This window comes from Mesoplodon densirostris, chromosome 9, assembly GCF_025265405.1.
Source record: "Mesoplodon densirostris isolate mMesDen1 chromosome 9, mMesDen1 primary haplotype, whole genome shotgun sequence".
NCBI classification, from domain to species: Eukaryota; Metazoa; Chordata; class Mammalia; order Artiodactyla; family Ziphiidae; genus Mesoplodon; species Mesoplodon densirostris.
In genome coordinates this window covers 87,407,607-87,432,957 of record NC_082669.1, presented here as the reverse complement: position 1 = coordinate 87,432,957, position 25,351 = coordinate 87,407,607, and the positions used below count along the sequence as shown (strand labels likewise).

Below are 25,351 nucleotides of genomic sequence, written 5' to 3'. Positions count from 1 at the left end.
TACAAAATGACATCATACAATCCATGTTTTGTAAATTGCTTTATTTCACAATGTATCTTGGACGTCTTAGAGAAGTGTTTTAAAAATAAATACATGGTATTGAATATTAGGGATCTGTTTGCTTATATTTTAAATACGTTTTTATCTTTATCCTTCCTTAACATTCTTGTATTTATTAAATTCTTACCTGAGAAATAATATAAAAGGTTTATAATATAATGAGTTAGCAAAACATGTACATGTATCTATAAAACATGTATGATATATTAGATATTAGTATTTTTCCTAACTGATATGAAAGGTGTCTTCTGCTTTTGAAATATATTTTAAATAGGTATTCATTAAAATAGAATAGAACCATACAACTAATTAGTACTTGTCAGATAATAGGATGTTGGTAATGGTAAGTCAAGGTTTCTCCTTTTAAAATATAATGGTGAGAAGACTGAGGTCACAATTTAGTTTAAATTCTTTCTGCGTTTAAAATCATGAATGTTGATCATTTGGGAGGTCTAATTAGGCTATTTATTTTAGAGTCTGTAATATTAAAGTTAAAGATTGTTACAAATCAAAGGTAAAACTTTTTGCATAAAAGAATGAATTTTTATTGTGAAGTGGATGGACCTAGAGACTGTCATACAGATTGAAGTAAGTCAGAAAGAGAAAAACAAATACTGTATGCTAACACATATATGTGGAATCTAAATTAAAAAAAATTTTTTTTAATAAATAAAATAAGTAAATAAATAAAAGAAAAAGAAAAAATGTCAGAAGAACCTAGGGGCAAGACGGGAATAAAGATGCAGACTTACTAGAGAATGGACTTGAGGATACGGGGAGTGGGAAGCGTAAGCTGGGACAAAGTGAGAGAGTGCCATGGACATATATACACTACCAAAAGTAAAATAGATAGCTAGTGGGAAGCAGCCACATAGCACAGGGAGATCAGTTCGGTGCTTTGTGACCACCTAGAGGGGTGGGTTAGGGAGGGTGGGGGGGAGGGAGATTCAAGAGGGAAGAGATATGGGAACATATGTATATGTATAACTGATTCACTTTGTTATAAAGCAGAAACTAACACACCATTGTAAAGCAATTATACTCTAATAAAGATGTTAAAAAGTTTTTAAAAATAAATGTGGACATACACAGGGTAAAAAAAAAATGAATGAATTTTTATAGCTCGATTCTTACACCTTTCTTTGTCACTTGTTTCCTTAAGATTAGCTCTGTATTTGAATACAGCAATCCTAAAACATCTTTGCTTTGCTAGATTAATGGTACATTTTGTGGGAATACAAATGGTCTAATTGAAATTCCCTCCATCTGAGGCATTTTTTTCAGTTATAACTTTCATTTAAAGAAAGTTTTAACATTCATATGTAGATATAAAATAGGAAAGACTTTTCCAAAGTATTTTAAAAGTTTAAAAAAAGGTCTTATCACAAAACTGTCAAAGTTACAGACATTTGCTTTGTTAATACGTTTTTTTCCCATTCCTGTAAGATTTACTTCTGAAAGAGGAGGTAGAGTAGTACCTACCATGGAAGTCAGGAGATCTGGGTTCTTGTCTTTGTCTACAACTAATTAGCTGTGTGTGACCTTAACCTGCTCATTTATTCTCTCTGGCCCTTATTTTCTTATCGGAAAGATGAAGGTGTTTGATTATGCAATCTCTGAGGTCCTTCACAATTCTAAAATGCTAAGATTCTATGAAGTAAGTTTTGTAGTAGTTGTATAGTTTATGTTAAGATTTAATGAAGGTATATTTTATGTAATGTGTGTTTGTGTGTTGTGTATATTCATATATTTAGGTATTCATTGAGTTGTCTAAACACTTGTTGAATGTTTTTTGCCTTCTATGCTCGATGTCAGAGACATTTTAACTGAATAAGACAGTTATGGACCTTGCCTTCATGGAATAGTTTTCAATGGAGAAGAGTGGAATTAAACAACTATTATGTAATTAATTATTTTATCCAGATGTGATATGTACTAAGAAGACTGAGTAGCAGAATGAGAAAAATAGCCGAAAGAATGAACATAGGGGTACCGGGAGAGTAGATAAGTAAGAGAGAACAGCATATACAGAGGCCCTGAGTGAGGATCCTGGAATGCTAAGGAATTATGGTAAGGCAGAGTTCCAGAGTGAGTCACACGAAATGCGGCTGGTGAGCTGAGTGGGCATCAGATCATAAAATGATTTGTAGACCATTTAAAGATTTTGGTTTTTTTAATGCTAATATTACATACATTACTTCCAGTTGTGTCCTTGGTGTTACATGATCCAGCAAGTGCTAATACCCATGAAATACATTTATTATGTTAAAGAAACATTTTCTGTCAATCACTGCACTATCAATGACATCAGGTCCCTGGTTTTTCCCTGTACGCTTTCACTCTTTAACAGTGTTTTAAGATGTGATAACCTAACAGTATTTGCAAGGTCAGTATAGTAAAAATTACTTAATGCCTGTTAAAGTCAGATAAGTTTTTCTTTTTGGATTATCAACTGTTTCATATTTTCTTTGCCCTTTTCCTGCTCAGTGATGACTTAAGAATTTTTAGTATATTATCCATTAAAAATAAGCAAATTAATACACTGGTTTTGTGATTTACATTTTTGTTACCTATTGGTTTGCTTCCTATTTCACCACTGATTGTGTTCCTCATTGGGAGATATTAACGTGTAAAAACCATGGTTGTTTATATGCAAGTAAGTTGTCTGATATTTTTTCCTTTTAGTTGTTCATTTTTAAAGAACACTTACGTTAAAAAGACCCGTACTGATTTCATTCATTTTCTCTGCAACTTGTTTGCGGTAGAAATATTCCTGTTGGCTACACTGAAAATTGTCTAATGATGAGGGCTCAATCTATCTAAGGCACTGTGACAAAAGGGAAATGACTGCTTTGCTGATATCTGAGTATGCCGAGTTATTTCAAAGATTTCATTTCAAATGTGTTTTCACTTTTATAACTTTGATGCAAATATAGCAATTAAAACCTTATCCTTTTTAGCAGCAGGGTTATGCTTCTCAAGCTGGTTTTCTAATACTGTTTTCAGCAGACTGAGATAGGCACCTACTCTGACATATCAGAATACTTTAGTCTCACCACTGAACTGTGTAATTCCCATTCTTGTTTGAATGGCTTCAGTATGCTATGCTCTTCTCAGAAACTTAGAACAATGTGTATTAAATCTCATTTTCAACTCAATCTAATGAGTGTTTATACAAACTAAAACAGCGTATTATATATTTATGTTTCTTATCCTCTGTATATTTGAATTAATTTGAAAGTCATTATGATTAATAAATTCATGGGACATGAATCCTAAGCCATTTATTTTTTTCTCTTTTGTTTAGATCTGTATTTCAGTTTCTACCAGTGTTCATTAATTTATTCAACAGATATTTGTTGACCACTGATTATGAACAGAAGCCTCCACTAGTCACTTGTGTGGGATATTCAGATGGATAAGACATTCTTAGTCCCAAGGATCTTACAGAGTTTTAAGGGCAGTAAAAACATTAAGAAAGTTTATAAATAACACACATGAAAATATTAAAGTGCGGCATAGGAGAGTTCAGAGGAAGGAAGAATTATTTTTCCTTCTTCCTTCTTTGGGGTACAGGCTAAGATAAGCCTCACAGGGAAGAAGCATTTACAGCCCAGATTTTAAAAGATAGGTACTCAGAAAATGCAAAAAATATATGTGGAAAAACATTGGGTATATAAGAGAATCTGATTTATTTTGTATTGAATGGAAGTATATGGAGATAAAGCAGGCAAAGTAAGTTGGGATGAGATCACTGAGGGCCTTCAATGTAATTTATATGTAAATTAAATATAAATTCATGTTTATAAATATAAATTGGGGAGGGATAAATTGGGAGTTTGGGATGGATATATACACAGTACTATATATAAAATAGATAACTAATAAGGACCTACTGTATAGCACAGGGAACTCTACTCAGTACTCTGTAATGGCATATATGGGGAAAAAATCTAAAAAAGAGTGGATACATGTATATGTATAACTGATTCACTTTACTGTACACCTGAAACTAACACAACATTGTAAATCAACCATACTTCAATAAAAATTAAAAGTAAAATTAAATTAAATTTAAAAAATAAAACATAAATATAATAAATTGGGCTTCCCTGGTGGCGCAGTGGTTGCGAGTCCGCCTGCCGATGCAGGGGACGCAGGTTCGTGCCCCAGTCCGGGAGGATCCCACATGCCGTGGAGCGGCTGGGCCCATGAGCCGTGGCCGCTGGGCCTGCGCGTCCGGAGCCTGTGCTCCGCAACGGGAGAGGCCACAACAGTGAGAGGCCCGCGTACCACAAAAAAAAAACAAAACATATATATATATATATATATATATATATATATATATATATATATATAATTGAACATTTATTTTTTATAGCTTTATTTTATTTATTTTTTTTTTTTTGCGGTATGCGGGCCCCCCACTGCCGTGGCCCCCCCCGCTGCGGAGCACAGGCTCCGGACGCGCAGGCCCAGCGGCCACGGCTCACGGGCCCAGCCGCTCCGCGGCACATGGGATCCTCCCAGACCGGGGCATGAACCCGCATCCCCTGCATCGGCAGGCGGACCCCCAACCACCCGCGCCACCAGGGAGGCCCTATAGCTTTATTTTGTAGCTTAAAATTTTTTAGTAACTATATTTTTTAATTTTTTTGAATTTTTGAATTTTATTTATTTTTTTATACAGTAGGTTCTTATTATCTATTTTATACATATTAGTGTATATATATCAATCCCAATCTCCCAATTCATCACACCACCACTGCCCCCCGCCGCCACTTTCCCCCCTTGGTGTCCATATGTTTGTTCTCTACATCTGTGTCTCTATTTCTGCCCTACAAACTGGTTCATCTGTACCATTTTTCTAGGTTCCACATATATGCGTTAATATACGATATTTGTTTTTCTCTTTCTGACTTACTCTGTAGGACAGTCTCTAGACTCTAGTCTCTAGTCTCTAGTCTCTAGTCCACATCTCTACAAATGACCCAATTTCCTGTTTATGGCTAATATTCCATTGTATATATGTACCACATCTTCTTTATCCATTCATCTGTCAACGGGAATTTAGGTTCTTAAAAAGTATTTTTGGTTCTTATTTCCATTTTGTCGATTGTATGCTAGAGGAAAAGTTGTAACCTTTTACGGAGTTGTGTTGCTAATGTTAGAATAGACTTTTGAAAATTTTTTCTTACGAATACTGATGTCTTGCTTTTAATGATTTATTCTCTTTATTTAAAACTGTTTTCTCCATCATAAAAGAAATACTTTTATTCTTTAAAAGTTTGGTTTATACAGAAAAATTGAAAAATATGCATTTCTTCCCCTAACACTTTCATTTAGTGTATATCTTTCCGTATATTTATGTTTAAGACATTTTAAAGTAAAATAGAAAATAACATGAGATAGGTTATTTTTTGTATTTTGAAGAGAATTTAGAACTGACAGACCAATGAATTCCCTACTTCTATTTATTCTTCTGTGTTAGCTTGATTAAACAACTTTACATCTTTGACTGAAATCTTAAGTTTTCATTTAAATCAGAATATACTGTTCAAAGGTAAATTGGAAAAACTGCATATTTTTCAGTTATAATAGTAATTTATTCCAGAAGCACTCTTGCACTTTATTTTATTCCCCTTTAAAACTGCCTAAACCATGGTACAAACATAGAAAATCTTCAGTGGGAAGGAAAATTTTCTCCCACTTAACTGTGAAGAATTGTGTTTATTTAGCATTAACAGCACAGACACAATTATGTTTGCAGTCTCACCTGAAGAAAATAGAATGCAGAAATTTGCAGAGCTAAAATATCTGGATAGGGCCAGAGATTTTAGAAAGGCAATTTATGATCCTTCCTTTGATTCACAGATAGTTTATGGAGGGCCTACTTTGTGCCAAGCCCTGTAAATACAAAGCAGAATAAGACATGACCCTTGTCTTCAAGGTGCTTATAGCCTAATTCATGGATCTAAATAGAGAATCCTGGGGGTTGACACCACACTCTTATACGTGCAAAATCAGTAATGCAGAAGACTTCCATTTGGTAGAAATTAAGATTATTGAAGGAAGCTGCCTAAAGCCCAGGAATTTCTGTTTATCTTAAGGTTTTGGTGTTAAAATTAGGGGAGTAAGATAATAATATATATGTGTGTGTATGTGTGTGTGTGTATATGTGTATATATATTATATATATATATATATATATAATATATATATGTATATATAATACAGCAAGACAAGACTCACTAAGTGTGGATGTTCCAGTATATGGAAAATAAGAAAAGAGAGATTTAACTAAAGAATGAGAGAGGCAGGAATAAATGGAGATTAGCTTCTTCTTATTATTATAAACCTACGTGGAAAGAAAGTATCTTTGTTCTTATTAGTGTATAAATGGAAATGTCTTATTTATGTCTCATACCCTGGATCTTTATGCTCATGTTAGTTTTATAACAGTATGGAGTTTTTGCACTAATGACATGTCTTTCTCAATGTAGTCTCTCAGAGATTTAGTTTCATTTAATTTCCACTCTTAATACCGTTGGCTCATCACTATCTCTTCGTTGTGTTTATTCATGCACACTTATTCACATAAATTGACATAAACATTGATTTTTGAAGCCCTACTAGATAAATATAAATTTCTAAGTGATTTAGGTATTGTTTTCCTGGTCCATTAAGAGGAGCACTGTACTTATCTGTGGCTACATTGCTGATACCCTTTTATAGGAGGTGGTAGTCTCAATCTTACATTCAGAAAGCATTAAACAAGTTTAGGCTAACCAGCTTTTCATTTTATAGAAATGATTCCTGTTTTTACATAGTAATAAAAATAAGAATCTATATGGCATTCAGAATTATGGTATTTTGATGATTTTAAAATTATTTTTTTTTATATAGGACACCATTGCAGTGGCCGGATTTGTTATTTTGTCAACATCTTCATCTACAAGCAGAGATGGTAAACGTTGCTTATTTTTGAAAGCATCTGAGGACTTCAAATCAACTGTTTATGTAAGTATGCAACTTTTTAGTCTCTAATTATATTGTAGTTTTAATGAGCTAAAGTAATGGAATAGAAGTAGTATTTCTGTGTATCTGCAGATAAACTACTTAGTCTGACTGAATTATTGTAATTAAATATTTTAAGTTCAAAAAATAAAAATCCTTTTCTTGGCTTTATATTTAGAATGATTCCAGGTAGCAGAGAAGGATCCCTTAAAGATAGTTATTTGTTACTGAAATTCTTAAAGCTTCACAGATACTCTAAACCTGATCAATATATTCTTTGCAGTTATACTGTCATCCTCTTTTGATGGTCTGCTTGATTTTATTTTAAATTGATCAGGTGCCCCTTTTTAGGTAAAACTGATTTCCTCCTATTTCATTCTTTATGAAGGTCTTCATCCCCTCCCTCTCACTTCACCACCCCCCGCCCCCTCCCCACACAAACACACACACACACACTTTTGGAGACTGCCTGTTTGGTCAAGGCTGTCAGGTGGAAAAGTAGAGTTGGGTCACGCTATGTGCCTGCACACCAACATCTGCCTGTTTTGTTTTTTTGTCTGAACAGGGCATTTTATGGGCCAGGTGTGGTTCTATGATATTAAAATTAGTGAATTAAACTGAAGCTTAGCTTAGACAACTTTGTACCTGCCACTCTTAATTTGTAAGCTATAACTTTATGCCATCTGTGAACTGGAATATTATAAAGTGTGTAGTTTTACTACAATTAAAGGTCTGTAATCACATTGGACATGTTTGTATACAAATAAGTCCTCTCTTTTTTTTCAGGTTTATGTTAAATCCGTAAGAGATTTTTCTACAGAATCAATGTCTTTGGTAAGATGGTATTCATTTTAATTTAGAAATGTACACCCGACACACACATACATATATGTATTTGATCCACTTTATAGACTGATTTTGAAATAGTATCAATACAGTGGGAAAACATAATCTCTACTTTTTTGATATATAATGATATTACATTTGAGTTATATATTTCCCTAGTAATTAATACCTGGTTCATCTGTTGTCTGGAATATTTGCTGATATTTTGCAGAAGTTACGTACCCAAGAAAATTAAAATGGAAAAGAAGTTTTATTGTGTGAAGACACTGGGATTTTTATTCCTTTTAAATCTTAGGCAAATTCATTTCTTTTGCTTTTCATCAGCTTATATTTAAACAGATTATTATGTGCTGAATTGTGATTTGACAAATTATGTAATTTTAAGTAAAGAATTTTATTATACTTTTGATACATTTTGCTTTTTCTTTTAAATCATATTTTCAATATTTTGTAAAATTTTGTCATCTCATAGCAATGGGAAGGTTCCCATTTTTAAAGGTGAGCTACTTGTAGCTGAGTGAAACTGGAAAGAAGGTAATATGTTGATAAAGTTTAGTTATGGCACATGGGCTCCTTAGTTACATAGGCGAGTTCCTTAGTTGTGGCACATGGGCTCCTTAGTTGCGACCCGTGGGCTCCTTAAAATAAATTTTATGTTCTACCTATGTTCTTAAACCTTTAGTTTCTATTGGACAGAGTTCAAGGACTTTGCTTCTAGTTGACAGTGACTACGGGATACAGGTTTTAAATTCTGAATACTACCATAATAGTATAACTTAAATTTGTTATTTAGGGTAACTGTAACCAATAAAAGTATTGATGTACTTTTTAAAAAATATGAATTAACTCTGATATTAGTGTTTTTCAAAATTGTTATAGATAGGTCAACTTCAAATATCTGATACATCCATGCACTTGTAGTAAGGCAGAAGTAAATGAGAGAGCCTCTGAACTTGGCAAAAATGGTTTTTCAGGAAGCTCAGGTATTCTGAACTATTAGAATATAACTTAGCTGCTCTGCACACACATACTGGCTCATTTACATTGAGAGCCAAATTACAATCAAGATGTTGATTGCTGGTTGTGAATTAACAAGTACATTACTTGGAAGACCATAATGGTTAGGGTCATTGAGCTGTGCTGGCCTTCGCATTCATCTCCACATTAGGGAGATATTTGTTAAGATAATATATTCGATCCAGTTAGTTTGTCAGCTGAGTACCTATTGTCTCTATTCTGTCCCATATGCTGACCACTGTTTTTCTTTCATTACTTTTTTTTAATATCATGGTTTGATGAGATTTCTAAGCAAGCCCTGCCCTTGTGTTTGACCTGAGGGATCAGCTTCCTTGAAAAAACCAATTCATTTTGATTTGATTTTTAAAATTTTAACTCTTAGTGTGATAGGTAACCTTATTTCCAGTTGGGAGTGAAGTGGGTGGGTGATGGGGCCAAATGTCTGAACCCTTTTCAGAATTGTTTGACTAACATCAGACGTTCTTGTGAAATCACTTCCCCTTTTCTTTCCAAACTTCTGTACAGTTATTTCAGAAAAAAATTTTTCTTTTATTACCATTTTAATGTCTTTATATCATTTATAATCAAAATCTGGCTTTATTTAGGCCTTATTAAAATCTTCATAGCAGTATAGGAAAAAAAAGGAATATATGCCATAAGTTTTGAAGTGATATTAGTTAAGGTTAAAAACCAGAACAAAAGTCTCTTAAACTGCATTTTTTAGAGTTGTGTACAAATTACACCATTTATAATCAGAGTTATTTATATGAAAAACTACATGGTTTATATAGCAACCTTTTTAAGCTGTGCAGTTTCCCTTTTTTCAGGCTACAGTCTCTTTTTAGACACTTAGAAGGAAAAAATGCAGATCAGTTTACTAACTTAAAAATTTGATCATAACATGATTCTAAAATCTTAATACTTATATTCACTGTCTTTCTTTAGGTTTCAGCCACACATTATGTATATACACCCCTGAATCAACTTAAGAGTGGCATGATTGTCAATGTCTATGGTGTTGTGAAGTTCTTTAAGCCTCCATATCTGAGCAAAGGAACGGGTAGGTATTATTAAAATTGGTCAAGATTTTAATGGACTGCAACTGTTTTATTGGTTCAGGAACACAGCTCCTTCAGTACTCTAAGTCTTAGAAACTTAATTGTGATTTATAATTGTCAAACAATACTGATGCAAATTTTTTGTCCATTTTTACTTACAAAATAAGTATAGTCTATAAGTTGTAGAGAATAAATGAAGAAAAGAATGCTAAGCAGCAACATGACAGCATATGAAAGTATAAAATAGCCTATGAAAGTATAGAATAAGCTAGAAAAGGTAAATATATAGACATGTACAGAATATGTAATGTTGTTATGTAAATCATTTTAATTCTTGTATAGAAGTTAAAAGACAAAAGTATAAAAAAGAGCTACCTGTAAACATATGTTAGTGGTTACAACATAAAAAGATGTAAATTGTGACTCGGTAACATAAAGTATGTTTTGGGGGAGGGGAGTAAAAGTGTAGAGCTTTTGTATATGATAGAAATTTATTTTTTATCAGTTTAAGATAGTTATAACTGTAAGGTGTTTTATGTAAATTTTGTGGTTACCAAAAAGAAAATACTTATGGAAGATACACAAAAGAAAATGAGAAAGGAATCAGAGTAGGTCACAACAACAACAAAAAAAAAATCAGTGAAACACAAAGGAAGACCATAAGAGAGGAAACAAGGGACAAAAGAGCTACAAGACAGACAGAAAAGAATTAACAAAATGGCAAGAGTAAGTTCTTCCCTATCAGTAATTACTTTAAATGTAAAAGGATTAAACATCCCAGTCAAAAGGCATAGTACTTGGGTTGTTTTTAAAGATAGTTAAGGAGATATAACTTATTCTATATAAAAATGTAAGCTTTTAAACAGACTAACATGTAAAAGAATGAATCAAAAAAACGTGGATTTCAGCTTTCTGAGAGTTAATGTAGTTAACAGGCACTTTCACCTTGGTTTAATTTAGTTCAACGAAATTTAACGTTTATTGCTCTGTTTAGTCTAATTTGAAACAACAACATTTGTGAGAGGCATCATTATTTTATGTATCATTAAGAAAAGCTATGCTTCACTGTCAATTGTAAGATATAGCTATATTTTAGAGATGTTAAAAATGTGAAACAGTGGTGGTGTTGATGAAATACTGTCTTTATGGACTGTATGCCTGCCAGCTGCTGTGGCTCATGCTGGGAACACAAAGATGTTCTCAGTGAGTTAATATTTTTAAAAGATTTAATTTATTAAATTATACATATGCAAATTTTATTGTGGTATGAGCTCTAAGTTTACTCCTTGGTGGGGTGGATGGGGGAAAAAGTCTCATTTTCATGTGGTCAGCATTTTTTTTTAGTGTGTTTTAAAATTTTATTTTGAGCATTATTTGCTTTTTTTTACATTATGAAATATATCAAACATACAAAAAATAATTAAGTGACCCCTATATTATATTTACTGGGCAGATTTTACCATATTTGCTTCAGTTTTTTTAAATTTTTATTTATTTATTTTTAACTTTTATTGGAGTATAGTTGACAGAATATTTTGTTAATGTGTAAAGACTTAGTTTATGTGCAAGTGACTATTGAAGACTATTGAATCTAGAGATAAGAAGTTTGAAATAGGTGGTAGCTAAGTCTGAAGACAGCAAAAGGATGTTTTATTGAAAACCCTGATTTCTGTTGTTTCAGTAGGAGGGGAAGAATTAAACATTAAGGTTGAAGCAGAGAAATTCTGTTTGAATTTCTCAAATGTTTTCATTCAACTTTACTTTTTTGCAAAGTCTACTTTCCACACCCCATCATGCCATTCAACATACATATGCATACTTTGACCTTAGTAGTTTCTTCTCATCATCGAATTTTTTTCCCCTGAATTTTACATTGCCCATTCTGTGAATTCCCTGTAGAGTGTAATCACTGCAGTCCTCTTCCAGTTGCCAGTGTTGTCTGGCTAGCTTTAATAGGCCTGCCAAATTTAGGAATAAGCTACAATACTGGTAATAATGTTCATCTAACTTGGTAGAAGATATAATTTTAAAACTTTTTGCACTTGGTATGGTTCAAATGCTTATCATTGAAAGTTTTTAGTAAATTAATCAGCAAATACATTATTTTCAAAAATATCATGAAATGAAAGTATTACAGAATAAAATGATAGCTGTTTTTAAAACAGCTATGATGACTCAATTTTAGTTTGTTATTAGATTGCATAATCATTTTCTTCTAACAATGTTATTAAATCATGTGTATATAATGAAAGCATTGGGAAACTGTAGTATTTATTATATATTCTATGTATCCTTTATCTGTCAAATACGTTTATAGTTAGATCCAGTCCCTTAATAAAAAAATTCATGAGTAGTAATAAGCCAACTTTTATTATAAAGATAGTGTGTTTCTCTATTTCTTCTGAGATACTAAATTAAAATGAATGTCATCAATTTTTTCTGAATATATTCATTGAAACTCTAAAATATGTCTGAAGATACAGCGAGATGTCTTTACTACTACCAAGATGGTAACATTTTAAAACTATCTGTCTTATAATTTTAGTTACACTTACATTTTTTCCTGTTGATAGAATTTATCCTTCAACATGCTGCAGGAGAGTCAGACAAATAGCACTGATTTTCGTGTTCAGGAAAGGATCAACTTCATTAGTATTACCACTGAGAAGTACTAGAATAAATGTACAGGAGTAATCCACAGCTGAGCCTTTTTTGTACTATATAAAGCAACATTATTTCACAAATACAGGGCCACAACCTAAATATTACATCCTGATGTACATAATAGTTATGTGTAGGAAAATTACCTTTATGCAACTCAAATTTAGATAGATGGAAAAAAGTTGATTCTCTTATATATCATTAGCTAGAATTTTTCATTAAAATTCATTTTATAAATGTTAGATTCAATGCAGTAGAAGCAATTTGGCGCAATTTAGCATCCTTACTTCTTGACTAAGATTTTTCTTGAGGTCTTTTCTCTCATCCTCTGTAATAATGATTACACATGACCTGTAGCATACTACTGTCTTATTTCTGTAGCAAATGCTTTATTTCCCAAGCTTTATCTTCAGTCTTAGAGGAGTTGTAGCTTTTATTCTTACAGAAGTCTATCAGTCCTGTTTTTAAAAGGACTATCGATGCTCACATTCTTATTCATTTGTGATAAGATTCATCATGAAAACTGAGAATTTCTCAAGGATTATGGAAATAGCATATATTAAAAGATCATCATATCATCAAAATTGATTTTGATCATGACTCAGCAGGGGTACATAATATGGCCTCTTTCATACAGGAAGACAAGGTTATTGCCACATTCTTGGGATTTTGAGATTTTATAACAGTTATCGTCTCTGAAAGCCTCACAGTTACTTTTCCTTTGAAGAGCTGGGTAGGTAGAGCTGCGTACGCAGTGTTTTGCCCTGCACAGATAACATTGGGCATTTTTCTTAGATAACGTATAAGGGAGTTTAATTTTAGCTTTGTCTCAGATTTTAAGAAGTATCTTAATTGTTTTTTTAAACTTGAGACACCTTTACTCTGTTCTTATTGTCTGTTCTTGCTAAATAAGGTAAGTAGAGGCAGGCCATAAAACATATCCATCCAGACTTGTTAATAGTATGTGGTCCTGCTTGCTTGGTTAATATCATAATGCCTGCTCACTCTGAGCAAATGCGAAGAGTAGAGAGAACCCTGTTTGTGCTTATTCTTCCTAATATTTGAATCCAGAGAAAGGGAGAGAATAGTCAGAGTATTCATAGCATCAGTTTTTACTGTTCACCTCTTTTTTTTTTTCTTCTCTGTCCAACTTTGAGACCCTAGAGGTCTCAGCCTTTTCATGCCACATAATGTGGCACATCACCTGTGGCTCCCTAGCTTTCCTCAGGAATGCTTTATGTTGCTAAACTATTTTCACACCTCCTCCCATCAAAAATTCTCAATATTAGAAAAGCAGCTTGGTTAAACTGAACAGTTTTGGATGTTACAATGTTTCTACACACAGACTTCTATTCGGTTTCTTAGAAAAAGGACACCTGTTTTAGCTACTTACTGAGCATTATAATCAAATTACTAAAATTGTATCCAAAACATTGGATTTCTAAGAGCCCCTATCTGTTTTACTTACTTTTAGTTCTTAGGATAGAGTGATAGGATATAGAGCCCTAGGATTTTTTCTTTTCCTGTTCTGTTAAACATTCCAGCTAACTCTGGATTGCTAATTTTGGCTGTGTAAAAATACTGTTTTCACTTATGAGAATGACTTGCCATTTATGCATTAATGTTAGGTAGCATAATTGTTTGAATATTTTTGTTTTGCCTGAGTAATATTGGTTGCCTATTAATGATTATGTAGTTAGTATCTTTTAATTTCTTAAAGTATAATAAACTCCCACATATTCCACATTAACTTGGTTGAAAAAGAATTTATTAATTACTGAATGATTAATGACTCATTGGTACTCCATAAGATCCAGGAGCCTTTCTGATTCATCAAAGGGAGATTAAAACTTCTAGTACAACATAAAATTGTATGTAATATTTAATTATATATTTTTTAAATTAATAACGCATCTTTAGAATTTTTAACCCTTTTATACTCCTACACCTTTATGAAAACGTGATGACAGTTATAGAGCCTGTCCTAGAAAAATTCACATGCATGCTTAAAGACTTAAACATACAATATCAAAGGTTCATTCCCTGCTGCCTCTGAGCCTCAGATTGCAAAATCCTGATCTGTGGTATGTTCATACGGACTTATTTGACTGTTCAGTTAATATCAAAACTACAACATACATTCTGGCTTAATGTATGGCATTTAAAACAAAATAAATACACAGTTTTGCTTTTCAGTTTGCTCATTTGTTCATTTATTCAACAAACATTTATTGAGAACTTTCTATGTGCCAGGTGTTATATTTTATAGACATGAGACATTCAAAGATTTATGTAATTGTTTCCACCCTTAAGAAATTAAAGTCTGTAGTTAAGCAGATAACCATTATAATACAATGATTATAATTATTCATGATTTCACTTTGGTTTTAGTCTCTCCCCAATTTGTAAAACTCTACTTGTCCCTTTTATTGTTGACTATGTAAGGCAGAATCATGTACCATGCTTTTTGAATGTGTGTTTTCAAGTTGAATGAATGGATTTACCTTTTACATCAGATGCAGGTTGTGGGCAGGCACAGAGTTTTCCATTTCCCAAGAGCTAAAAAAATGATAATACCTAGTTGAGTGAGGTAAGAATCTTCAAGTGCTTAACTATCTTGCTTTCAGGAATGGAGGGCATCCAGGGCACAGCTAGTCATCCCTTCTGTCTTTAAGGATTTGGAAAGGTGGGCTAAGCCTCTCTTCAGCACTGTTTTCCAGCTATTCTGTCCATGCCAGTAAGAACTAGGTTTCCACTTGGAGAAAGAAGGTGAAGAAAGGGCTTCCCTGGTGGCGCAGTGGTTAAGAGTCCGCCTGCCGATGTAGAGGACACGGGTTCGTGCCCCAGTCTGGGAAGATCCCACATGCCGCGGAGTGGCTGGGCCTGTGAGCCATGGCCGCTGAGCCTGCGCGTCCGGAGCCTGTGCTCCGCAACGGGAGAGGCCACAACAGTGAGAGGCCAACCAAACAAACAAACAAAAAAGGTGAAGAAAGATCCTTCTTCCCCTGTCACTGAACCTTTGTGTGGCTTGCTTTCTTATATTCAAGAATGACTTCTTTGATGAAGCTTGAGGCTTCTATCTGGCTTCCTGTTCATACCCTAAGAATCTGTCTCTCATGACCTTTTCCTCTAAAAAATTATTAGCCTATTTATTTAGGATGTTGCCCTTATTTTTCATGAGTTTTTTAATTTGAATTATTTTTGTGAATCATAAAATCAGTACTGTTTTCCCATTTTTTCTTGAAACTCGTGTTATATTCTTTTATTCATTAAATTAAAAAATGTGTTTGCTAGCCTTGTGTAGCACTGTACTGTACTTAGTTGTTTTCTATAGACTCGTAGGTTGTTGTCCAACGATAAAATAACTCTCAGAGAGTTTACAAGTGAGGGAGACCCAAATGTAATCAGCTAGCTAATAGAAGGCACAGTTGTATGCTGTGACTAAAGGAATAAGCAAAGTGCTTTCCGAGTGGGAATGGAGAGATTAATGCTAACGGGAAAAGCTTCTAAGAGATGTAGCATTTTAGCTGAACTTTAAAGGATAAATTGGATTTTGATAGATGAGGAGGAAGAGGCTAACATTTCAGAGTTTGAAAATAGCAACAAAAGTTGTCAGATTTAAAATGAAAATGTGAACTAGTGCTGAAGCAGTTGACTTAAATATAATTTTAAGCAATAGAATGTCAGCAATATATTGATGCATAATTGTATGCTCTTGTAGCAGTCTTTTTTTAGGGATCATTATTAAGGACCTATGATACTTTTGTGGTGTACATTTTGTTTATATTCTTGAAGAATTTTTTTTAATTCTATATTTTACGGTTTCCATATGTGGTAAAACTGGTTTGTTCAGATTGTATTGGTTATATATGCAATCAGCTTTATTTATATGCTATAGTTGTCATGTAGTTGGCAATTTGTCTTTGAAAGATTATGTGTTCAGTATTATTACAAATATATCTTAAGTGGCTATCGGTGGAATGCTTTGTTACATTACTTCTCAGGTCAAATGGATTCTAGTAATATTTAGGTTCACAAAAATTACTTTCGAGTTACAAATTACTTTGATTTCCATCTGCATTGTTAGGATTTTCTTCTACTTCATTATATTAATTTCCCTCCCAACTTTACATATCATCAATTAAGAAAATCAAAATATATTCTCTTCCTTATTTTTCAGTTTGCTTGTTTGTCGTTTTGCAGTGGTTTCTGTCAGCTTCTTATATATAAATGATAATCTCTTTTTTGTCATTATGTTACAGATGCTTTTCACAGCATTTTAGTTTTGTGCTGGTGGTTTTTGAAATTTAAATCTTTAAAATGCTTGTGGAGTCATAATTTGTTTGTTTGGAAAGGCTTACCTATTAGAAGATCTGAAAAATATTACCCTATATTTCCTTAAAATTATTATTATATATTTTTAAAAACTGCATGTATTGCCTGGAATTTTGTTTTTTATGTAGTGTCAATGATCTCACTTTTTGTTGGTAACTGCCTTGTTTCAAAATCATTTATTAAATAATGTCATGTTTAAACTATGTATATTTCTATACCTCTATATAAGGATCCATGGAGCAACACCTAACAGAGAGCCTGAGGTGAATTTTCTTCTCCCAATATGTGACCTGCAATAGGTCTCCTCAAAAACAAGGAGGACTATTTAGATGTTGCCCAATTTTTAATCATTAGGCAGAGTATTGGCTACAATCTCTACATGAATATTTGAGGATGTTTGGGTTGGTAGGATTCGTTATCCTCAATTCTGATTTACTGTGTAATAGTATAGTTTGCTTGTTAATCTCAGTCTTTTTGTTTCTTCATTCATAATTTTAATATACTTTTAAGCCTTACAGGAATATATTGGGTGCATTTGCCATATACATACTGGTATCAGGATTTAAAAATATTTGAAATCAGATTAGGATTTATATGAAACTCTACCATAAGTTGTGATTTTTTTTCCTACAGATAGAATAAATGGTGTCAGGTTCTTAAAGGGTGTGTGTGTGTGTGTGTGTGTGTGTGTGTGTAATATATCCCTAGTGCATTTTTGTAAGATAAATGTTAAATGTACGTATTATTAATAATTTATCAATACTTAATAAAATGAATATAAAATTCATAAAATAACATTTAATTCACTAGAGGAACTAGTCACTTGTCCTAGTGCTTGGATTTTAATGAAGAAGTATAATGAGTTTTAGCTTATAAAGGAATATGTTAGAAGTTAAAGTAGTTCGCCTCTCATTTTAACTTTTATTATTATCACTTTAAATTATTCTCCTTATATTATTTATACATTAATCGTAGTATTTTTATTTCTACAAGTGTCAGTTTTCTTTTGGAAGTATAATATGCTGTATATTTGAGATACTTATATAGATTTAAATTTTCCTTTAAATTTCCTTTTGCTTCATTTAAGTGTAGACTTAAATAAAATGACGTTATACTAAATTCATGTTTATAAATTTATTGTGAAATTGTTTGAAAGCTCGAATGCATATGAATGCTAAGCATTGCTATATCTAGTGTATTGAAGTTCTGCTGAATATGTTATTAATTGTCCTATTTCCACAACAGATTTGATCTTTGAATAATTGAACCTGTTGCCACTTTTAAACCATATAAGGCTCTAAAGTCATGAAGAAGACTCTCTCTTTCCACTGAGAGACTAATTTCACTCCCATCTCCAGCTAGTGAAATTTTTTAATATAAAATTAAGAACAAAAAGAGTTTAGAGGTATTATAATACCTCTGTTTGTGAACCACAGAGGTTGACCCTTTTGTTCTGTATTGTATTGCCTGCATTCTTCAGGGGCATGGCCATCTAAATAATAACATTACAGCTCTTATTTACTAAATTCTATGATGTCTTTCATATGATTATCGTTTATGCTTTACAAAATACCCTAAGTGTGGTGTTGCATCGCCTCTATTTTATAGATGTGGAAACTTGGAAGTGGCACTGGTCATGCTTTCTCCTGTTCCAAAAGGCTTTTAAACAAATCGCATATTTTGCCAGTTACCAGCTCGCAATATCATACACTGTTCAGGAATGCCACTTCTTTGTGGGCATTCCTGGCTGTTGCTCATCAATATGAAGCTTGAAGCCCAATTTTATGAATCTTAGAATCAGCAAAACAAATGTCAGGTGGCTTAGTTGGGGAGTATTCCTAGGATAATAATCTAATTGGTAGCTGTACTAGTAACTTCCTCTTTGAAATTTGAGGACAGTTTGGTTGTGATTAAGAATAGGTTAGAGTAGTTTTAGTAGTGTGTAAGAGCTGAAAGAAAAATATGAACAAGGAAGATAAATAATATCTATAAATTACATGGCACTTAAACTGTAATACATGCATTTAGTGCCTTAAAGCAGCTGTTTAACCAGATACTGATAGTCCCTTTTTTAAAAAAACAGCTTTACTGAGATTTAATTCACATCTAATTTACTCATTTAAAGGATACAGTTCAGTAGCTTTAGTATATTCGTGGGGTTGTGCATCTACCACCACAGTCAATTGTAGAACATTTTCATGTTCTCTGGAAGAAACTCTGCATCTCTTAGCTCCCAAGCTCCCCGTATTCCTCCCAGCCCTAGGCAACGATTAATCTACTTTCTGTCTATAGATTGCTTATTCTAGACTATTCATATTAATGGAATCATAATATCTGATAGTTTGTGACTCATTTCTTTCACTTAGCATGCTCTCAAGGTTCATCCATGTTGTGGCATGTATCAATACTTCATTTCTCTTTGTTACTGAAAAGTATCCCATTGCATGGATGGACCACATTTTATTTATCCATTCCTCACTTGATGGACATTTAGGTTCTTTCTGTTTTTTTGGTGTTACAAATAATGCTGCTGTGTACATTCATATATATGTTTTTGTGTGGACATATGTTTTCATTTCTCTTAGGTATATACCTAAGCGTGGAATTGACAGTCTTTTTGAGTATTTTTTTTCTTGTAGGCCATTTTTCTTATCAGAAATAATTGTTGGGTTGCTTTGAATATCATGATCTTTTTTTTTTTTTTTTTTTTTTTTTTTTGGTACACGGGCTTCTCACTGTTGTGGCCTCTCCCGTTGCGGAGCACAGGCTCCGGACGCACAGGCTCGGCGGCCATGGCTCACGGGCCCAGCCACTCCGCAGCATGTGGGATCCTCCTGGACCAGGGCACGAACCCGTGTCCCCTGCATCAGCAGGCGGACTCTCAACCACTGCGCCACCAGGGAAGCCCTGAATATCATGATCTTTTATCTTCTAAGTTCATCTTGAAATTTCTTAAATTGGTCATGTAAATATTACTGCATTTGATGCTGGGCTGTTTACATACTAGTACCATTACTTTGAGAAATTAACTTCTTGAAAGATTAAGTATTAAATAAAGACATTGTAGTGTACTTTAGTTTCTTTTCCTATTTCAGAGTATTATGCTATTAGTCCTTTATTTCCAGTATCCTTTTTGTATGTCCACCATTAATCTAGTTTAAGAGTTGGATTTTTTCTTAAGGCACTGGATAGTGTACATTTTAGGCTTTGCAGGACAGGTACTCTCTGTCACAACTACTCAGTTGCGCCTTGTAGCATGAAGACAGCCATAGACAATGTGTAAATGAATGTGTAGCAATAAAACTTGATTTTACAGAAGTCAGCTGGCCCACCGGCCATAGTTTGCTGACCTCTGATCTCATTCATGGTTATGTTTTTTGTCAAATTTTAAGAAGGATTCAGACGGTACAGCACATGTGTTTATATTTGCTCCCAAGTTACAATTAAAATGATGATTTAAAAAGATATAATGTTTAATGTCAAATCAAATGGATGAGGAGATCACAGTTAACAAAAGATATCAGCAAGACTTCATATGCTGACATTTGTATGATTGATGCTAACTGATTCAAGCACGAAGAGTGAATTTCCTTTTTATGGCCATGAGCAAGCAACACCATACAAAAGATCTCCATTCTGCTTGCAGTCAGTCCTCATTGCCACCCCAGTCCTAGGCAACTGTTAACTTGCTTTCTATCTCTGTACCCTTCTGGACACTTCATATAGATAGGCTCACTTCGCTTCTGGTTTCTTTCACTTAGCATAATGATTTTGAGGTTCCATGTTATAGCATGTATCAATAGTTTATTCCTTTTTATTGATGAATATCAATATACTTTTATAGCTATTTTAAAAATTAATCTTATTGTTTTGTCTCCCTTATTTTAAACACAAACTCTGTGAAGATAAAGACCATTGCTAGTCTTAGTTGAAATCCTTACACCTAGGTATACCATCTATGACCTATGGTTGCTCAATATATAGAGTAAAACATAAGAGGAAAACTCCCCCAGGTGTAATTTCAGAATAACATTTATGAACTCATAAATATATCTACCTACCTACCTATCTATCTCATCTGTGTGTGCATGTATATATATCTATATATTAGAACTTATATCTCTATCATAATATTTACGCTTCTCTTTCCTGCCTCCCATGATCTTTTTCAGTATTATAAAAACATGAGTGGAAATTATGTTAACCTCACACCAGCATAATAAAGAGAGTGCTGTTATGTGTGTATTGTATAGCAAGTATCCTTGTAAACAAGTAAGATTGTAGCATATACTATTGCCTTAGTTCAGTGATTTGCCTTCATGGCTTTTACTTTAGTATTTCAATAATAAACTTTTATACAAAGGGAAAACTGTTGATGAAGTACTGATTGGTTTAAAAACAACAACCCTCTACAACATAAGCTTAAGAGAAACTTTTAGTTGTTTTACCATAGACAACTTACTCTGCTTCTCTTGCTTAATTTGTTTATCTGAAAATGGAGATGATGATGGTCATGGTCTCTCATGGAATTTGCTGTAACAATTGAAGTAACATATGCAACTGTACCTGTAATATGTTAACAGCCAGTTGCAGTAGCTATTAATAGATATGTGAATTCTTTGTAAGGTAAATACTATTTTAATTTTCAAATCTTGAATTGCATATGTAGAAAACAGTTAGAAAATCAATGGCAGATTGCCTCAGTGAAGAACAGCACTTGTTGTAATAATATATAATAGAATAGATTTCAATTTACTTTCAATAAATAAATGCCAAATTACCTCAAAAAAATAAATAAATACAAACAACAGCACCCTAGTAGATAAAAAGGTGGTGAAGCAACTTTCATGGAGGAATTTTTTTGTGGATTATATAATTTATTTTTTTGTGGATTATATAAATATATAAGCATGCATGCATGCATGCATGCTTCTTAGATTAAAGACCTTACTTAGATGAACTACCAGCTTACCCTTATAATAAAACTCCAAGGCAATTTACACTTAATCATACTGAGGAAATTAGGTGAATTGCTGAAGATCACAGAATATAGGGCTTAATTTATCATTTGTTACCTTTTCTAGATTTACATCAAGTTAAATGAAGTATTACCTAAGTGTTAAAGTAGTTAAAATACTTTGTCAACAGTTTAAACATGAAGTCTTACTAAAACTTTAGAGTCAATTCTTTTTTTTTTTTTTTTTTTTTTTTTTTGGTACGCGGGCTTCTCACTGCTGTGGTCTCTCCCGTTGCGGAGCACAGGCTCCGGACGCGCAGGCCCAGCGGCCATGGCCCACGGGCCCAGCCGCTCCGCGGCACGTGGGATCCTCCCAAACCGGGGCACGAACCCGTGTCCCCTGCATCGGTAGGCGGACTCTCAACCACTGCGCCACCAGGGAAGCCCTAGAGTCAATTCTTTATCAAAGTTTAAATATGTATTTTTAGAGGTTGTTATTTAGATAAACTAAGAAAGAATACTGATTTATTAAACGTCTCTCTACTCTCCCTACCTTCCCTGCTGATACATGCTAACAAGAAAGTAGACTTAAATTACCTCTTAGCTTTGTAACTTTATTATTAAAATATTAATTTTTAACTTGACTGTAGCTTTACAAGATGATTTTTCTTTCATTTGGGAATGAGTAAAAAATGAGGCACGGGGAAAATAAATGTTTTTATCATTTTATGTAGTCATTATTGAAGGATTATTTACTTACTTGGTGAAACACTTTACGTCTTTGGAGCAGTTAAATAAAACTTATTCTAGCAGTTTGCCTTGTTAGTATTTGTTAAAATGAGTAGCTTGAATGTAATGGTAATTTGTGAAAGAACCTGAAAGCTATTTAATATTTCATTTATATTAGTTCTTTATTGTCCTTGAGAGCAATTTATTGGACAGATTTTTTTAAATGCCACTTGTTTCTTGAATCTGAATTTTTGTTTCCTTCATTTATAACTATATACATATTTAAACCCAAAAATATGTATATAAAATTTTATTTTGAAACTCCTCATTATTTTATAGGTAACCTTAGGAGACTCTGAGAATTTCCTCATGTTTAGTTATGCTGTTCTAGAGAGCTTGCCTTGTAGCAGGTAGATGATATTTTGAAGAATATTGCTACAGTAAGTCTGTCTGGGCCTGAAGCTCAGTAATTGAATTGATTGTGTGTGTGGGCATGCCTGTAAAGAAAATACTTAAAGTTAGATTTAATATACTAAGAAGTAAACTTCAAGTGAGGTCATTTTAAATTCTGTTTTTTCAATCCTTGATGTTAAGAAAGTAGTTTTTTACTTGATAGTTCTCTAACTATATACACATCTGTATATCTGTACATATATTTACATATAAGCATTTTTTAATGACTCAGAAATATCTATAGATAATGTGGTAGCACTAAAAGTCTTTGCTAAGAGTAGAGAAATATTTCAAGAATGCTGTTTTAATTGTTTGTAATTTGGAATGGGGAGAACAAAATATGAGTAGGAAAAATAATTCCAGATTATAACAGTAGTCCAAAATTAAGCTGTGGAAATAGAGCAATAAAACAAATCTGAGAAATAATGTACATACAGGGGGATTTTATAATTTTTCAGTTTATCTTTTCAGTGTGCAGTATTTATGAGTGCAATTTATGTACCCTTTCCCTTAGTCACTGCACCAGATGTTTATAAAATACGCTGCTGCAGTTACTTGAATAAGGCAAAACAATTTATTGATGTGGAGTCCTAAGCTTTGTTGTGAATACTTTTGAAATGCTTTTTGGAAGAGTTAACATAACACAGAATTACAGTGGGTAGGGATATATTAATGTTACCCCACCTTCCCATCTCCCCTTCCCTGAATGAAAACACACAAAAAATTCTCTTTGGTTAAAAAATGAAAAGAATTAAGAAAAAAGTAGGATTTGAAATAGAGAAACCAGTGAAAAGTAACTTATGCATTGGAGTATTTCTTATAATTATTTTATACTTTTAATTCTTTAGTTTTAGGAATTTGAAATATTTTGCTTTATTTAGAAAACAGTATCAGGACTTCATAGGATTTGTGTATATGCTTGGATGTTATTGCTAGTTGAAAAACAGTGAGTTTGATTTTTAGAGTGGAATGATAAACTGAATACATATTCTCTGCTTTGCAGAAATGTCATGATAAGAAAGCTCATATTTTATGCTGAATATTTGAAAGACTTATTGTCATTTATATGTATTATATAAGTTAGATTTAAGCAAAAGATTAATGGGAACATGTAACAGCAATAGAATAAGAACTTAGAAATACAAATGAATTTCTATCAACACTAGAAATAGTTTTGACCATTTAATCATAAACAGAATGTATACACCCCAATCTCTGCTACCACTTTAGCAGCTATCCATCAGTTTTTAGCCGAATCATCAGGCTTCTGATTTCCAGTATACGTGATACTTTTGAAAAACTGGTATCATCACGCACAATTACCTTATATAACTGAAAAGAAGATTCATGTAGAGTTATAGATAGGAGAACACTCCAAGCTGAGAAAAGAACAAAGATCAAAACTAGGGTTTACTGATTTATTTATTATCCTTCACAGCACTGTCAATTGGTTTGGTATCAGGAAGCATCAAAATGGCATTTTACTCTTATGATTATTTTTTCTCTCTCTCTCGTAAGTAATAACAAAGAGGGAGATAAGAAGGCAAGAAAGAGAAAAGTCTAGAACAGTGGATTGCCAGGAGATAGGGTAGATAATGGGGAGGCAGGAACTGCTGAAGAGAATGTCCCAAGACAACAGTGAACTGTAGTCCTGAAGAGCTGTCTGCCTCTTCATCAAGTGAGGCTGTAAATTCTCTAGTTTTCTCAGTAATACTTCATTTAAAATAACTTGGAGATCTAATCTACCTAAGCTTTTAGCAAAGCATTTTCAGTGGGAGAAATACCAATTCTGTGAAACATTCCATGAAAAAGTGGGAAATTTTGCATACTGTATCTGGCTCTTGAGATCCACGGTGCATTATTAGCACGTTATCACCTCTGAAAAGGTTTAATAAAGGAATCTGTTTAACTTTACTTTTAACATAATTTTACTTGGAATTACTTAAACATGGAACCCTTTTTAATGTACTCTGATTCTTGTTTGCTGAAACTATTTTCCATAGAATCAAGCTTAGAGATTATCGACCTAGATTAAAGTTGATAGAGCTTCACTTTCAAGCAATTCATTATCCATATTTTTTTTACCTTTATTGTGAACAAGGAAGGGGTAGGACCAATTCTTACTTCTTTGCAATTTTGATTGTGGTAGAATTGCAAGGGACTTTGTCTCTGTAGTGATCTATATAAAATGTAGTACTTTATGAATTTTCACTTTCAG

At 33.1% G+C, this 25,351-nt stretch overlaps 1 protein-coding gene across 3 annotated transcripts in view; it reads left to right on the top strand.

Moving 5' to 3' along the window:
* Positions 1 to 25,351, top strand: part of POT1 (protection of telomeres 1) — an 82,346-nt gene that overhangs the window by 11,660 nt on the left and 45,335 nt on the right. For all 3 annotated transcript variants that reach the window (XM_060108522.1, XM_060108521.1, XM_060108520.1), the window contains exons 5-7: positions 6,967 to 7,080; positions 7,864 to 7,911; positions 9,886 to 10,000. In XM_060108522.1, the coding sequence (XP_059964505.1) occupies positions 6,967 to 7,080; positions 7,864 to 7,911; positions 9,886 to 10,000 (277 nt within the window). The remainder of the gene's footprint in view (positions 1 to 6,966; positions 7,081 to 7,863; positions 7,912 to 9,885; positions 10,001 to 25,351) is intronic.